The 16,549-nt window shown below is 43.0% G+C and overlaps 2 protein-coding genes across 5 annotated transcripts; one reads left to right on the top strand and one right to left on the bottom strand.

Moving 5' to 3' along the window:
• Positions 1-1,078: 1,078 nt before the first annotated feature.
• LOC126995003 (CXXC-type zinc finger protein 1-like) lies at positions 1,079-8,756 on the bottom strand. Its single transcript, XM_050854280.1, has 12 exons — positions 8,608-8,756; positions 7,650-7,780; positions 6,697-6,787; positions 6,108-6,291; positions 5,626-5,816; positions 5,194-5,454; positions 4,577-4,786; positions 4,228-4,365; positions 3,658-3,825; positions 2,356-2,514; positions 2,049-2,186; positions 1,079-1,873 (listed from the first exon to the last, which is right to left on the bottom strand). The coding sequence occupies exons 1-12, from the start codon at positions 8,614-8,616 to the stop codon at positions 1,217-1,219; spliced, it is 2,337 nt and encodes a 778-aa protein (XP_050710237.1). The 5' UTR covers positions 8,617-8,756; the 3' UTR covers positions 1,079-1,216.
• LOC126995088 (gem-associated protein 6-like) lies at positions 8,499-12,312 on the top strand. 4 transcript variants are annotated; one of them, XM_050854385.1, is made up of 5 exons: positions 8,499-8,626; positions 9,590-9,778; positions 10,944-11,085; positions 11,446-11,550; positions 12,142-12,312. In XM_050854385.1, the coding sequence occupies exons 2-5, from the start codon at positions 9,633-9,635 to the stop codon at positions 12,262-12,264; spliced, it is 516 nt and encodes a 171-aa protein (XP_050710342.1). In that variant the 5' UTR covers positions 8,499-8,626; positions 9,590-9,632; the 3' UTR covers positions 12,265-12,312. The 4 variants fall into 4 exon arrangements, with proteins under 4 accessions (XP_050710342.1, XP_050710344.1, XP_050710333.1 ...); XM_050854387.1 differs by lacking the exon at positions 8,499-8,626 and adding an exon at positions 8,797-8,944; XM_050854376.1 differs by lacking the exon at positions 8,499-8,626 and adding an exon at positions 8,923-9,047.
• The last annotated feature ends 4,237 nt before the right edge of the window (positions 12,313-16,549 follow it).

Here is a 16,549-nt window from a genome sequence, read left to right on the forward strand (position 1 = left end):
ATCAGCAACTCTCAATGCCATTACATAAAGTAAGAGATTAAGATTACATATGTGATGATTTGATTTTTACTACCAACCATCCACACGATGACATTTATTTTCATCCATATTGTGGCCCGGGCCACACAGCCAGCACAACTTGTGGCTGAGGAGACAAACACAACTGCTTGGGCTGAATCCTGAAGTCACTCTTACTCTTCCCTCTACTAATTTCTGGTCAGCATTGAAACTGAGTAGCAATTTATAAAGGTAATTTATTAATTAGTACATACAGTTCATTTTTGCCAGAATCCTCCTCAAAATAACACTTTCCTTACCTAAGGAGACATTTATTTTATCAAATCCATCATTTTATATATATATATATATATATATATATATATATATATATATATATATATATATATATATATATATATATATATATATATATATATATTGGAAGTAGGCTGTGCAAAATGCATGCTTTTTTTTAAGTTGGCAGTGGTTACAGCATTGTTTAGATTTCGTGTGGCTTTCTCTGTATCTAACAAGAGACAGTAGTGGCTACTCAGTGCTGTCAGTTGGTATCGAAGGTTCATATTCTCGAGACGTCTTTTGGTCTATGAGAAGACCATAAAAAAAAGAAGCATTGGATTAACATTCTGCAACTCACTGATGCCAGATAACCAACTGCCATGCGCAGCTCTATAGCTGACTGAGGGCTGCTTGTCGACTGATTCTGGCTGCCTAATGCTGCTGCTTTTGCGAACATCTTAACCGCATGTGAGCTGTTGACTCGCCACTTGCCTTTATATCAACCAATGCTTCTCCTTTTGATGGTCTTCTCATGGACCAAAAGAGGCCTCGAGAATATGAACCTTGGATACCAAATGACAGCACTGAGTAGCCACCAACTCTCTTGTTAGATACAGAGAAAGACCCACAAAAGCTACGCAAAGCTGCAACCACTGCTGACTTCAATAGAGCATGCTTGCATATATATATATATATATATATATATATATATATATATATATATATATATATATATATATATATATATATATATATATATATATATATATATATATATATATATATATATATATAGCTCACACACACACACACACACTCTCTCTCTCTTTATATCCCTGAAGTTTTAGTTTTACACAATACAAAACAAGCTGAGTGAAGTGGGTAAGTTTTGATGGATCCCACATCAAGAAAACACTGTTCACTTTTGTTTCTTGCTGCAGTAATACTGGTGGTCTGAGTGGTACCGCTGACTCGCTTGGTACTTATGATCCCTGCTGCTGGAATGGTACTGATGGTCGCTATGATGGTGCTGTGTGGGTGTGGGTGTGGGTGGTGGTGGTGGTTGTGGTGGCTTGCTACGGTCACTACTGTAGTACTGGTGGTCACTGTGGTGATGCTGCGGTTGTTGCTTGGTGTTGTGGTCGCTGTTATGGTATTGGTGGTCACTGTGATGGTGTTTGTGGCCTGTGCTATGATACTGGTGGTCACTTGTATGCTGTGTTTCACTGGAGTAGTGGAAGTCTGAGCTGTACCGCTGTGATGATGAATGATGGCGCTGTTGGGATTGCTGCTGCTGCTTCTTGTGCTGCTGCTGACTAGTGCTATGTTTATGCTGAGCACCAGCAGTGGTAGCAGCAGCAGCAGTACTATTACTGGTGCTGTTTGTTCGTTGATATTTTGTATTGTTACTGTGGTACTGGTGGTCATTCTGGTGGTACTGCTGTGACTGCTGGAGCTTCTCAGCCAGCGCGTGGTCATAGGTAGAGTGCAGCATGAGGCCCAGCACCCCTGCACGGTTGGTCATGGCTTGCCGCACCAACCGCTCCTGCTCCAGCAACTCATCCAGCTTGAGCCACTGAAAATGTGTGAAATGCATCGCCATCACTACCATCATCTCAACTATACCACCACTTTTCATCACTTTATTATCATCAATGGGGGACTCTCAAAACAGGTCAATCAATCAATCAATCAAATCTCTCTCTCATGCACACACAGTAAGCAGGCTATGATATAGATGATAACTTTACCTGTCTCACTCTCTCCATGTCTATCTCAGCCCTGCGGAGCTTCTCCCAGCAGTAGTGGCGTAAGCATTTCTTCTTGGGTGCCAAGCAAATTTCTCCCGTCTCATCAAACACATTTGAAGTCAGAGGCGCTCCACAGACCTGTAAAGTTGTGTTCCTCCTTCATTTGTTACTTGGATTGGACCTATGACATATCCTCCCTTTATGGGAATTAATATAATGCAAGTATGTCAATCTCTTTAGCTAACTAATCAGAAAATTTCTTTTTTTTTTTTTTTTTTTTACTTGAACTGAATGTAACAAATCTTACCTCAGAGTCTTTGACAACTGGTGCTTTTGTGTGTTCTGGACACATGACTCTCAGCCGCTTGCAGTAAGTGAGGCTGCTAGGATTGTAGAAGTCACAGAACATGTTGTTTCCTTCAATCCTCGTCTTGAACATGGAACCAAAGGTAGTCTGGCTCTCCAGCTAGAATGTACAAAGGTTTCCAACATTAGCCAACCTGGTAAACTGTAAATAATTTACATTTAACCCCTTCCCGGTGGCAGGGCAGATGTATGTACTACAAAAAAACAAAAAAATTCGGCTGTATAGACACTGTCGACTTTCATCCATACGTGCATATATAGATTCCCCGCAAGTGGGCATTCCAGATTGACGTCTATATATAGACTCTGCCGCAAAACTGAACAAACATTTGAATCTATATGTAGATGTTATTTAAGTTTGATTGGTTATATGTATATTGATATATTTATATGAAGGTTTAGATTCTGTATCAGTGTAATCACTGACAGTAGATGAGTCAGAATCATCAAAAACATCCAAAAAATCAGCATCTATATCCTCAGGTACCAAAGAAGTCATTTCTTCCATCTCAAGAGGTCTCTTTCTCCTTGACATGATAGACTAATAATAAAATAAAATAGGAAAAAAATGCATAAATTCCCAGTGTTAGCTGATGTGCATAGCACCTCCGCCACCGACAAAGCACAAGCGGTGACTGTCCTTGAGAGGCAATGTCGGTCAGTGTCAAGGGGTTTGAGATGCCAAATAACGATTTATTTTGTTAGTAGTAAGGAATCGTCTATATATAGACCATGCTACAATCTAGTGTGGGCAAATGAGAGCAAACGTCTATATATAGACACGCCGACAAAAAGTCCCAATTTCAAAATATCTATATATAGATCCTCCGCCGGAAAGGGGTTAACAAACTAATGGTTCAAAAACATCTTGAAGAACGATGCTGTGTACAATGTTTTTAGTGCCTAGAATCCAATTCTGCAGTCACTGGGATGCATGCAAGATCTTCCAAGGATTTTTCTTAGTGGAGTTCCTATTTCTATATTTTGGACCATCTTAGCCCCTTCACTCCAGCGACACGTTAGTTCTCTTCTTAACCTCTTGAGCCTCTTCCATTTCCTCTTAATTCTCTTCTAAACCTCTTAAGAGGAAATGGAAAAGGAATTTAGAGAAGGATTGAGAGGTTTAGAAGAGGATTAATCCTCTTCCATTTCCTCTTGACCCTTTCCACACTGTGACGTCGATGTCTGCGTCATGGATGGAAAGGGTTAGTGTGAGACAATAGACTAGAGAGTTGTCAGTTACCTTATTAAAGCAATTCTCCATGTGTCTGATTGCTCTTCTGGCCTGAACCTCGTGACCACAGGTGACGCAGTAAATGTACACACCATCCCCACCTTCCTCCTCACCACCGTCGTCAGCCTTGGGGTCAATACTGGCTTTCTTCCCTCTCTCCACAAGTCTGTCCAGCTCCTGAAATAAACAGTACAACTGATGAGGTTAAGGGATTAATATTATATATATATATATATATATATATATATATATATATATATATATATATATATATATATATATATATATATATATATATATATATATATATATATATATATATATATGTGTGTGTGTGTGTGTGTGTGTGTGTGTGTATGTAGATAGATAGGTAGATCACATACAATGGTGGCACCAAATGGAGTATTAAGTCTCCCAGTCTCCCTTTTATTCTTGACACAAATTGTTGTTTCATTCTCTTGCCACAACGCCAGCTCTCCCTTGCACCGAGGAAGTTCCCCTATGAACAAAACTCCTGGAGCCACCAATGACTAAGCCCTCTGCACCACCACTACCTAGTATTTTGTAGACGTGACTCACCAAGTGCCGCTGGTCCAGCTGCTGCAGTACCTCCCTGGCCTCCAGCTGCTGCCTCCTGATCTTCTCCAGCTGCCGAATGTCCTTGCTCTCTGCCACACATTCACTCATCTTCCATTCCTGAATGCGCTGCGGCAACACCTGCGACAAAGGGAAAGGCTTCTCACCTGAACAGACTAACTCACTTCCAGGTCTTGCTGCCAGTATGGTGACATTCTTAAATTGATAACAACTTCAGTGAACAAAATAAATTTAAGAGGGAAAATATTAGCACCTTCTACATCCATACATTTATATGGCACACAGAATAACAATTTCAACATGTGGAATGTATAAAAAAACCTCCGCTTACTGAATAGATCCTTGCTTCCGCCAGCTTGAGGCCACATTCATCGCCACAGTACTTGCTGTTGGGGCGTGCTGGCCTGGTGCACTGGGGCCCAAAGCACTGGCGATTGGTGGCCTGGTCTGCCCTCAGGTATCCCCCATCTGAGTCACTGTCTGAACTATCTGATTCATGGCGGCTCTTGCGTTTCCGTATCCCTGTGGTCTGTTCTTTCTTCTGGAGGTAAAAGCAACATTATGAATTCACTGAATGGATGTGTCTTGATTCACACAAATTTGTATACATGTTGCAGCATTCACACAGTACCTTTCATGAGTGGTCATTTCAATCCCCTACTCTGGCTTTCATTTATCTCATACAACCATCCATATTAATGTCAGACAGCTAGAGTGACAGCACACATCCCTGCCTCACTCACACCAACACCTAAACCATCCCTCACCTTCCCATTCACAAAGGCATTTCAACCCATTACCCATACCTATAACTTATCAAGCTCCTTTTGTTCCCTCTTTCCTAAGTATACCTGTGAATTAACTTGTGCTGTAAAATGTTTGATGGCATTAACTAAGTGAATACAAAAATCTCAAATACTCAAATATAAAGAGAAATGTGACACTTACTTTCCGACTGAATGTCTTGGCATCTTTCTCTTTGCTCTTGCTGGATTCTATGATCACAGGATCCTTTGGAAATTTCTTGCTGAGTTCAGACATCTCCTCATCACTGCACTCATTCCTGTCCTTGAGCACGGTGGGGTATTCCTCTTTAGTGGTGAAGGGAGGCTGTGGGGGGGGCAAGGCAGGCTTCTCTGTCTCATGTTCCCTGTGCTTTTTTATACTGCTGCTGCTACTGGTTTTGTTTGGCCTCTGAGCAAGCTGCACCTGGAGGAAAATCCAAAGAAGAACGGTCACTATACTGCTGTAAGTAATGCAATAGAATTTAGAAACTATTTAAGGCCTCTACACCAGTTGAATACAGAGAACAGAGAACTACCATCTCCATATTAAACACTACAAAGACATGCCATTTAGCAGAGCACTAGTCCCACTTACAAAGTTGTGGCACTGTCTTTTTTTGCACTTTTGCCGTAGCTTGTGAGGGCCACCAAACTTGGCCATGTCCTTGCAGTTCTCACAGCGGCCACAGTCCTCACGCTGATAACACGCCTCACACGCCCCACAGCGCTGACTGCTGCTGCTACTGCTACTCTTACTACTGCTGCTGCTGCTCTTGTTTTTGGAGGCTGGTAGGGAGAAGAGTATTGAATTATAACATTTGGGGAGGTGGTGGCCGAGTGGTCAGTGGGCGGGTGTGTTGAGCGCGTGGCCCTAGGTTAGAGTCCCACCGAAACATGCTTATATTCCTTCCCTTCATAAATCTCCAGCACAGCTTTAACCTGTCCCCCCTTCACTTCCTTCTCTCCCTTACCTCAGTCCTTAATGCACACAGAATAAAGATATTTCCCATTAACCATAATGTTGCACTTTGAAAAGAATATAATACTAATGCATCAGTAATAATATCTTGTAATTACGTGAATGCTTGTCATATTTGTATTTTTCTCTGTCTCTCCGTTCTTTGTCTCGCCTCTCCTTGTCTTTCTTCTCTCTGTCCTTCCTTTCCTTGTCTTTGTGGTGCTTGCTGTCGCTGTGCTCGTGGTGGTGGGGCTTCTTCTGCTTGTACTTGATCTCTAGAGACGGCTCTTTTAGTCTGCATCTCTGAATGGGAGTAAAAGTAACATAAAAAAAGGATTCCATCAATTATCTGCACTACCTGTAATGTGATCATGGCCATGGATTTATGGTTAGGTGTGCTAATCATTACACCAAGCATGTGTATTACTTTACTGTGGACTTTTTGGTTTATATTATGAACACTAATACTAATAAAAAAATATCCTGATGTTGAATAAACAAATAAAATAAAACTTTGGAATTTTCCCCTTGAAGGCAGCCTTCAAAATAAAGGTGCATCTTACAGAGAAGTATGCCTTATACACTGAAAATACAGTAGGTGTGAAAAATCAATGCTATGACTTAAGCATTCAAAGAATATGAATTTGGGTAAATACATATATAAAATAAACTTGCTCTTTCAGTAATACTTCTGCAATATTTTCATACCTGACAAAAGAATTTCTTGATTTTGTTTGCTTCACTCTCAGTCACATTGATGCAGTCACCATGATACCACTCCTCACACTTGTCACAGCCTCTGTGGATGATAGTACATAAGAATCTTGAGTCAAAAGAAATGACCTTGATATAGTATTTCTAGAATTAATTTTGCATAGATGCATACAACACTTACCATAACTGCCAGCCTAGATGTGCCTCTGCTAGAAAAGTGGTAGTCTATCTGCCTTATCCATAAACATGTCAGCCACAAGTTTTACCAACCATGATTTTAAGATACTATTAATTATTCAGAAAGCTCTTGATAAAATTAATCAATAAAATAAATCCCTGTTAGCAGTGCTGCCCAGTAAATACACACAAGAAGCAGCATGTGCAACTGATGTTGCCAACTCAGGGTGCACTCAGGCCCAGCCTCAGTTTGGCTGTATCAGTGGACACTAGTTTAGCCTTTTCTAATCTTATTTAAGTGTACTGAACATCCACTGTTTTTGCACAACTGTGGAGTTCCTGAAACCATATACCCATGGGTAAAGTGGGGCGACTGTATAAAAAAATTAGTTTCCAATACCCCCATGTCGCTTATACAAGGCCAAGCACCAAAGGTGATAAGGTGAGAAGTGTGATGACCTGAAGCCAATCAAATAAAAACTACTGAATTGTGTTACTACTATCAATACTAATTATATAAGTCAATGAACAGCAAAGGCTGCAAACAGAACGGTCAACAGTATTACTGAAATAGATTTTGTTATGAGGCCCAGTATAAGCTATCATTTAATATACAAATGTCAAGAGATCTACTTTAGACATAAATGTACTCCACATATAATTCAATATATGAATAATATAAAAGAATGGGAAAGCATCTGTATGGTATTGTACAATTCATGAAGCTATATGAAACTTGATGAACGCCAAACAAACCCTGATATACATACATCATGAACCTGGTGACATCAGCAGTGCGGCAGACACAGTACACCTGTTCATCTTTGAGGCCCTCCTCCCGCAGCATGGTGTTCAGCTTGCTCTGCCTCTCCGGGAGGTCGAACTGACGGGCTATCTCTGACTGCAAGGGAAGTACTCATCATTACAAGTAAATTTTAAGTTAATATATAGTAGGCTAATGATATAAATGGTGCTGCTGGAAATGCAAATGAGGTTATGGAACAAATGAGGAAAATACAGGGAATACATTTGCTATAGTCGATCGACTCTAACTTGAACCTTTAGGCATGGCTCCCCTGAGCCGCACTACTGCCACATCACCCCATCACTCTCCTCAGAGGAGCTTGCTACCCTCCCCCCCTCCCTCTCTCTCTTATTTACATTATATATAGATATAGTAATATCTTTTGCTTGGCTGTGCAGGACGCGAGAGTGAGACCTACGTGAGTCTTCCATGGTGGCGGAAGGGTGAATGGTGCGGCACCATTGCATGAGCCACGTTGCCAAGTGAAATGGAAGGTTTACAGGGTCATTGTCTTTCCCTCAAATTCCAAGCCATTCATAACACCATGCAGTCGTATTATGAATATATATATATTCCATGAATAGATTATGTAGACTAACAGCGAGACAGATCGCCATGCGCAGGTCATTGCTAGAAGTGTAAACAATGGGAGGTTCCCTGGGCCAAGCCACAGGACTCAAGTTAGAGTCAAAAGACTATAGTACTTGATTTACAGTTGTCTTAACATGTATAGGTCTGTAGTATGTGTACACGGTGTGCCGGGGGGCGTACCCGCGTTACCCATATAGGCCCCACCCGCTGAGGGCCGCCCCCCGCCACAACGCTGGGCAGCCCCCGGCCCGCCCCCTGCAGGCTGGGCCCACACACACACCCCACGACGCACCTGCCGCCCCCCAGCCCGGGAGCCACACCCCCAGACCCACCTTGGACATCCTGGGGCAGGTGAGTCGAGTTCAGTTGAAGGTCGGGGAGAGAGCCTTGCCGCGGCCCTCTTGGCTTCCTCTTGTCTGTGCCTGGGTGGCTGTGCTCCGCCGCCTTTCCCTTTTTCTCCGGAACTCGTCCAGAAGCCGCTTGAGGTGTCCTGGGTCAGCGTGTGGCCGGGCAGGGTCAGGGGCGGCCTCTTCCTCCCGCTGTGCTTGGCCCTTGTTTGTTTACGCCGAGCTCGGCTGGCCTCACCGTGGACCAACACCACACTAAACTTATAAAGAACACTTTACCTTCACAAGAATGTTCAGCCAAAAGCTAAAAATTACTCTAATGGTAGATATTGTTAGTGGCAGCGCGTATAATTCTCCTTCAGGCGTGGTCGTTGCTTGTTGTTGACCAATGACGAGTTGTTTCCACAGGGAGGGATGTCGCCAAGGCAAGGGACTACTCAATGACCGCATTTTTTTACCATAAATACTAAGTGTTGCCTCACAGTTACTGGTTCCCTCCCGAATAGGAAGCTTGCTTTATTTACGGGCTCAGACTGACTGTATAATATGCTCAGACCAGACCAGAGGGCGGCCTGTTACTTCCCGCAGGGCTGAGGGCAGGAACAGTGATGGGCTTGTCAGATAAATTCAAACAGGCAGGAATTGGTTACTGACAGAGGGTTGAAGAAAGGTGCAGGCTGAGCGGTCATGTGCTGGATGCCAGTATGAATTCATGGCTGGGAATGGCTGGTGGGGGTTGACAGCAGCTGCCCTCAGTAGTTAGGTTAACTTAGGGACCAGCTGCAATTATTACCCTAAACATGCTTTTCTGTCAAATTTTATATACATGGGACAAATACCACCATGATTTTCATTCCTCAAGTCACATAGGCAATTTTCAGCTGGTAAGTTATCCTCATGTTCAGTTGACTCTTAATGAAGTTTCCTTCCTGTATGATCCAGTCCCTTCATCACTGTGCCTCCCCAGGATCATGCCATGCCTGCAGTAGGGCCCAGCTCCCTGCCCCGCCATGCCCCGTGAAGGCCCCAGCCACAAGATCTTCACTGGTGACCCGGTGCACCAACACTCCCTCATCCACCGCAGGGTGACGGTCACCACCACCGACCTCAAGGAACACACAGGCTGGGTGTACACCATTGACCCAGTGTCAGAGAGGTAAGGCACAAAGCCACTTATAAAGGCTCTCATAAATTGGTGAGGTTTAAAATTCCCTTTTCATAGTATGCATGTAGTAAAGACAACTGGCAGTTTATGTCATAACAAGAATATTTAGGCCATACTCTGTGCTATACAACCCTGTCTTATCTGATTTGAGTCCATAGAGGCACCAGGTACACAGGAAAGGAGTATCAAGGGGGATAGCTCCACTTCTCAAAGCACACAAGAAGTTGACCTGTTATGGAGAATAAATTTCCTCTCCAGCACTCCACCCTGGATTTCAACCCAGAGCCCTGAAACAATCCATGTAGAGGGAGGCAGACACTAGCATTGAGCTAAAGGGTGCCTTGGCTTTGAAGTCTTTACCTCCATCTCTGGTCATTACAGGAAGCAGGCAAAGGTAAAGTTGGGGTCATCCGCTATGGCTGTGTGTGGCCTCAGTGCTTATCTCCATCACACTGGCCTTTGAGGCTGTGGTGGATGAGAACCCATTACCCTGGGACACAGGGTCAGTGTGACATATGGGTTACCACAGTTTACCTTCCCCAGGTTTCCCCTGGCAGGTATCCATTTATCAGCCAACCCGAAAGGGAGGATGTGCAGCTGGGTGGGCTGCACGCTGACTGTCCGGGCCGGGATTCGAGCCTAGGTTTGCTGATTTGTAGCCAGGCATGCTAACCATTGCACCACAGAAGTTTGTAACACAGGAGACTAATGGGCTGCACATTGGTCTGAGCAAGTATCAGCCATTCATAATTGATGACTAACTTGCTTGCCTGATCTGCTGAGGTCTGAGGGATTGTGAAGGCCTTGTGTGTGAGCAGAAAATCATAGAGTAACCCACAGGTTACATGGCTTGAATGAAGCAAGCTCATGTACCCAGTAATTTCTTGCTCTATTTGAGATTCTACTCCATAAAATATTACATATGGTACTGAAACAAAAAGGCAACATGACTAAATACTAACCCTGTAAAGTAATAAGTAAATTAAAGTAATCGTACAGATTAAATTTACAAATTTTGTCCTCATAATATCAATGTCAAGATTTCTTATTGATGCTGCTGTATCCCCAGACCTGCCTTACATCTCCATGGATTCTGAAACTTTCTCACACTCACCGTTTTTGCCACCTTCCTTAATAAACTTTCATCTCCGAACAGTGTGATCTTGGTGAACTTCAATGGAGAAGAAAAGGAAGTGAACATTGTGTGGGGCTACAACGTCAAGAGTGTCACACCTCTGGAGAGTACTCCCCCGCCAGGCCTTGCTGAGGCTGTGGATTCCATCTTCAGAAAGGAGCAGGTAGTCTTAATTCTTTGACATATTAAACTGGGTAGTGGGTGAAGTTGGTTATTTTCTGTCTTACATAGCGAATTGCTTAGAAGGCTGAAGGTGGATATAGAGGGGCTCTCTGAGACGAGGAGGCCTTGCAGTGGCAAGACCAGTAGTGTGTGGTATACCTACTGCTGGTCTGGCATGAGCAACAGTATAGGTAAAGTAAACATGAGTATATGAGTGTATAGGTAAAATCGCCTCAACAATCAAGCATTTCACAGCTCGTTAAGTTTTTCTCCCTCCACTATTTCTTTCTGTGCTACACACACACTGCAGTAACAGTGTAAAATTGTCCAAAGCCATATCCCTAAGACAGTCTTGTTACAGGTGCACTACAGCAACCAGGAGCTGACAGCAAGGAGGGAGTCACTCTGTGTCTGGCTTGCCGAAAACAGAGTACCCTACACAGTTAAGGACGACATGAGCATACAAGTAATTTATTATACATTGTCATTTCCTGTAAAATATCTCCCTTCTGGTACTTCTTAGCTCATTAGATTTTTTTCTAAGTGAAATCAGAATCAGAATCTTGAGAGTTGTCGTTGTGAATGTGATGCTTGACCAATCTCAGTCATAAGTCTTTCACTCCTGGATTAAAGAATTTACTGTTACTTGCATGCCTTTTCTATATTATTTTTTCTTTATTTTTGACACCTTACCCCACCCTGACTCTCCAGGTGCCCATCTTCATCATCTAATCTTTTTAACATGCAAAGTTGAAATCAAATAGGCATCAAAATGACAGGAAACTAGAAAAAAATGATGTTAAAGCATGCAATGACTATTAATCTATCTAATCAACCAGACTCCCAGGATAACAAGGGTGCAGTGGTTTCAAACATATTAGTTGTCAGCTCTTTTGCTTCATCATCTATTGTTGATTATATCAAGAAAATACATAAGATTGCAAAAGTTATCAAAGACACAATGCATGATGTATAATAAGTTAAGTTCAAATCTCCCTTCCTTCCCCTGTCATGCCACACCCCACAGAGAACATAACTTAAGTGCACTGTCCCCCAGGTGTTGCAGGTGGCACTTATTCGGACCCCATATGATGCCGGTGCAGTGGAGTGTCACAATGAGGTGGTGCTGGACAAGGTGATGAGGCTAGTCCAGCAGGCACCTGCAAACACTTCTACTTGACCGGCCAGGATGGATATGTAATAGGCTAACAATAAATGATTGAGTAATGATATGGTGTTATTAGTAAACTCTTGGATAGCTTTCCAAACTTTGCCTGTCCTATGGCTACGGCTCTGCATATGATACACCTTTCAGTTTTTTTTAACATTATGACTGTATTCTATATTTAGTAGACTTAAGACTATGCTTACAACATAACCTGGTCTATCATCATTTTATTACATCAAGGATAAGGTGGGATAAAACACGTGTGTCTGGTCTCACAGTCGGGCACCAATACTAGTGTGTGGGTATTTCTGCAAATTAATTATTGATTAATTCACTAAGAGTTTAAACTTTATGCCAAAATAGTTACTGAAAATGTACTCACCTATGATGAAGTGACTGGTGACCCCTTGCCTCTAGTCTAGGCTATGAGAGAGGAATTCTTATGATCTCTGCCAATCTGTTTTCTGTTCACATTATCGTATTATGAACTCTTTAACGAGCCATCAGGCACGTCCGCTGCAGGCAATGTGCATAAACGCTCTCCTCGTGCGGTGTTCAGGGGGTTCAAACCACAAGACTGCTTCAGCACCGCCTTGGTCTCGGGTGTAACAGGTGGCACGCCTCCTGCAGCCCCCAGCCAGCCACTCAGGGCGTCCCTAGGAGCAGCGCCTCCACCACAGCACACGGGTCGAGTCAGGTCACGGCCAGCAGATCTATTTCTTCCCCGGCCATCACGGGTCCGCTGTGGGGGTTGAGGCCGGCATTTTAAGACTTTCGCTTCTCACATTAACTACTTCTAAGGGTCAGAGAAGGGATCAATCGGGTTATAATGAGTGTTTCTTTAGGCTCATGCTACTGAAAAAGGATCAAACTACCACCAGGGTCATAAAGCTACTACTGGAAATGCCCTAAACCCATACGAAAGCCTTGTCAAATTTGTGAACTTGGGCGACGAAATCTTTTCAAATACGACCCTGAGCACTTCTAACATCCGGGGCCTCGACACCCAAAGGAAGCACCAGCGAGGAGGACGCGCGCAACCTTCCGGATCAGTCAGACTTGATTTACAGCAACATACTATTATCAGCTGTCATCCTAAAGTTTAAATTCAACCAACTTTCTAAAACTTTCAAAAACTACACCTGCGTTAATCACAGCCTTGATTCTCCCATTCCAAACAACCACTTCCGTACTCTCAGTAGCTGCTCCGCGCTACCGTCAGCCGCTGCAACCATATATCGTCCACTTCTACGAGTCGTAACTTTTTATGCCCTGTGCTATAAGGGCTTTGTTAAATCTCGACGTCGTGCCTCAATATCTCCAAGGGGTATCGAAATGGACTCATGGGGGTATAAAAAAATTAAAATAAACTACTGTCGCCGATTGTAACTGTTAAGTCAACATGTAAAATTTAACTGTTTGTCCTTTATCCTAAGAGCTAAGAGATCTTTAAAAAATGTAGACTCTTTGGAGAGGTAGCAGAGAGTCGGTAGCCAACTATCCGCTGTCTCTGCAAGAACTCGTCACTAAGGTACCAACTTTAAATAATAGCCTTTGTCTTTCTTTAATCGCTATGCACTACCAAGTACATGGCCCGATTAATTTTTTTTATTTTCTGGGCTACCTTGATGGTGGGGCTTTTCATGAGCGGAGAGGTCAGGTCACTCAAGGCAAATATTCAAGAACATTCTCTTCACCTTGCTGGTTACCTGCCACGTGACTGTTCGGGCAGGAGGGGGGGTAGGGGGGGTGGAGGGGGGGTCCTTCCTCCATGAGACACTATCACCTGTACCGGCTGGTGCCAATCAGTGCGCCACGACTCTTTGTGTTCTATGACTGGCCTCCTATGACAATACCATAGCCTGCGTCCATCGAACACACACCTTTTGTTTATTGACCTTGAGTTGCCTCCCTTGCTGTACAAAGAGAGCATGAGGAGGCAGATCACAGGCGCACATATTTGCTGACACCGAGACTCAGATGACCTCGATATTCTCAGATGCCTTAATTCCTCTCACGTCAAGCTATTTACAAAGGCCCAAAAGGAGATTAATAGGGTTTTCATGAGTTTTTTTTTCACGTTCATGGTACAGAAGGGTCACACTATCACCAGGGCACCGATGCCAGATTATCGTACTCAGAGCCTCGTATTTACCGGTTTCTGAGCTATAGCTATTGCCAAAAAACACCAATAATTAACCATTTTAACGATAGCTATATATGAAGGCAGTTATTGGGGTCAAGGAGGCAGTTTTTGGGTCGGAAATCGGCAAACATAGGAGGCTGAGTACGACAATCTGGCAACGTTGCACCCGGGTCGTAAGAGAGAGAGAGAGAGAGAGAGAGAGAGAGAGAGAGAGAGAGAGAGAGAGAGAGAGAGAGAGAATTACCTTACATGATATTCAGGTTTTCAAGATAAGACCTACCAGGAATCTGAGATATAGAAGCATTTCCTGTATTTCTCCACATCAACTCACCCTTCGCTCCCCTTTTTTTTTTTATTTATTCATGTCTTTTCACTTCACATCGCTTCTAATCTCATCGTCTTGAACTGTACCTCCTTCAACCGTCCCACCCCCACTTCGCCTCATTTCATTTGCTGCATACCAGGTCGTCGGCTCTTCAAATAATCTTCCCTTATCTCATAAACCGTACGACAAACAACTATGTCTTAACTCACATCAGCCTTTGTAATGTACGTTGGGTTCCTGAGACTTCTTTGTGGAGGTACAGGGTTTTCGTGTTGAGGCAAAGAGGGTCGGAAACAGAGTGAGAGACATGGGCTGGTTAATAAGGGTTCGATACTCCACCGTGAACCTCTGACTAGCTCGAAACATAACAGGTTGTCACAATACACTTGCCGCTCCTCGGACATTGCTATCATTAAGGAAAGGGTTGCTTAAGAAACGATAACGAAGGGTAAAAAAGCATTGAGGCGCTGCATGACGAAATATTTCCTGGATCCTGAACGATTGAATATGAAAATGTTAACAGTGAACACTACACCATGAAGGATCGAGGACTGCTAGAGAGAGAGAGAGAGAGAGAGAGAGAGAGAGAGAGAGAGAGTAGGTCTGAGATGGAGTACGGAAATATTTCGTAATCAGTCGGTAAGGTGACCGGAAACAAAACAATCGAGAGGGTAGAGAAGTAACATTATGCAGGACAAACAATTAGTGTAAACCGAGTCCACGGAAAGGAAATCAGAAAAAAATGAATAGGATGTAACGCCTTTGGTAAACATGGTAATTTCATGGAGTAGCTTGCCACTCTCTGAACAGACAGGTGTACTATCAGTGAATTTTGTCAGTCCTAGCATGTGGTTGAGAAACTTGGCGGTTCATAAAAGGTATTGAGAAACACAAAAGAAGGGTACAAAGTGGAAACAAAGAGTAACAAATGGTGTGTATATCATGGAAATATGGACGCAAACTTCATGGGGGAAGGAACAGACAAAGGTTGGAGGTATTGGATTTTTTTTATTTATCTATTTTTTTTTTTTTTTTACATCAAAGGAGACGGCTCAAGGGCAACAAAGTGAGTAAAAAAAAAAAAGCCCGCTACTCGCCGCTCCCATAATAGACAAAAGTAAAGAGTAGCCAAAAGAGAGGTCAATTTCGGGTGGAGAGGTGCCTTGATACACTCTTCTTGAAAGAGATCAAGTCATAGGCAGGAGGAAATACAGACGAAGGAAGGCTGTTCCAGAGTTTACCAGTGAAGGGGATGCAAGAATGGAGATGCTGGTTAACTCTTGCATAAGGGGAAATGAAGATTAAAAGCAATAAACGAACTTAGCACGCCATAAAATGATATACGTAAAGCTGATAAGAGTGGAAACCCATTTAATGAAAAATTCAGGGAAGATAAGGAACCAGGTGGAGAAATTAAGTTAGAGCGTCTGACAGAGCCGGATGTCGTACAGTGGGGTAACATCCGACAGGGAGACGGATGACGATGTGAAAGGCCTTCGTTCTGCAGTGGAGCATGGATGAAGATGATGAAAACAAGACTAATCAAAGACAGTGAGGAATATAGGTTGTGAAAATAAATCTACGTTTAATGAACCACAACTATATATTATGCTGGACAGCCTCATAATACAAGAACAGACTCCTATCTTCATTATTTTATCCCTTTCACTGGTATAAGCTCTGGTGCATCCCCCCCTCCCCCCCTTCGTCGTGCTGCATTTCCTTCTTTCAATGGATTACGAAGCTCCTATGAAACACTTACCAAGCCAAAATTGTTCACTTCTTTTGGCATTATACCCTTTTGTATAGGAGCAGAAAGTCACGGG

Source organism: Eriocheir sinensis, chromosome 7, assembly GCF_024679095.1.
Source record: "Eriocheir sinensis breed Jianghai 21 chromosome 7, ASM2467909v1, whole genome shotgun sequence".
NCBI classification, from domain to species: Eukaryota; Metazoa; Arthropoda; class Malacostraca; order Decapoda; family Varunidae; genus Eriocheir; species Eriocheir sinensis.

Excerpts from the sequence above, each read along its gene's own strand:
- LOC126995003 (XM_050854280.1), bottom strand. Across the intron at positions 4,787-5,193 it reads CCAAGACATTCAGTCGGAAA|AAGAAAGAACAGACCACAGG; the intron begins GTAAGTGTCACA and ends TTTTACCTCCAG. Across the intron at positions 1,874-2,048 it reads ACATGGAGAGAGTGAGACAG|TGGCTCAAGCTGGATGAGTT; the intron begins GTAAAGTTATCA and ends ACACATTTTCAG.
- LOC126995088 (XM_050854385.1), top strand. The coding sequence starts at position 9,633 with ATGCCCCGTGAAGGCCCCAGCCACAAGATCTTCACTGGTGACCCGGTG. Across the intron at positions 9,779-10,943 it reads ATTGACCCAGTGTCAGAGAG|TGTGATCTTGGTGAACTTCA; the intron begins GTAAGGCACAAA and ends ATCTCCGAACAG. Across the intron at positions 11,551-12,141 it reads AGGACGACATGAGCATACAA|GTGTTGCAGGTGGCACTTAT; the intron begins GTAATTTATTAT and ends ACTGTCCCCCAG.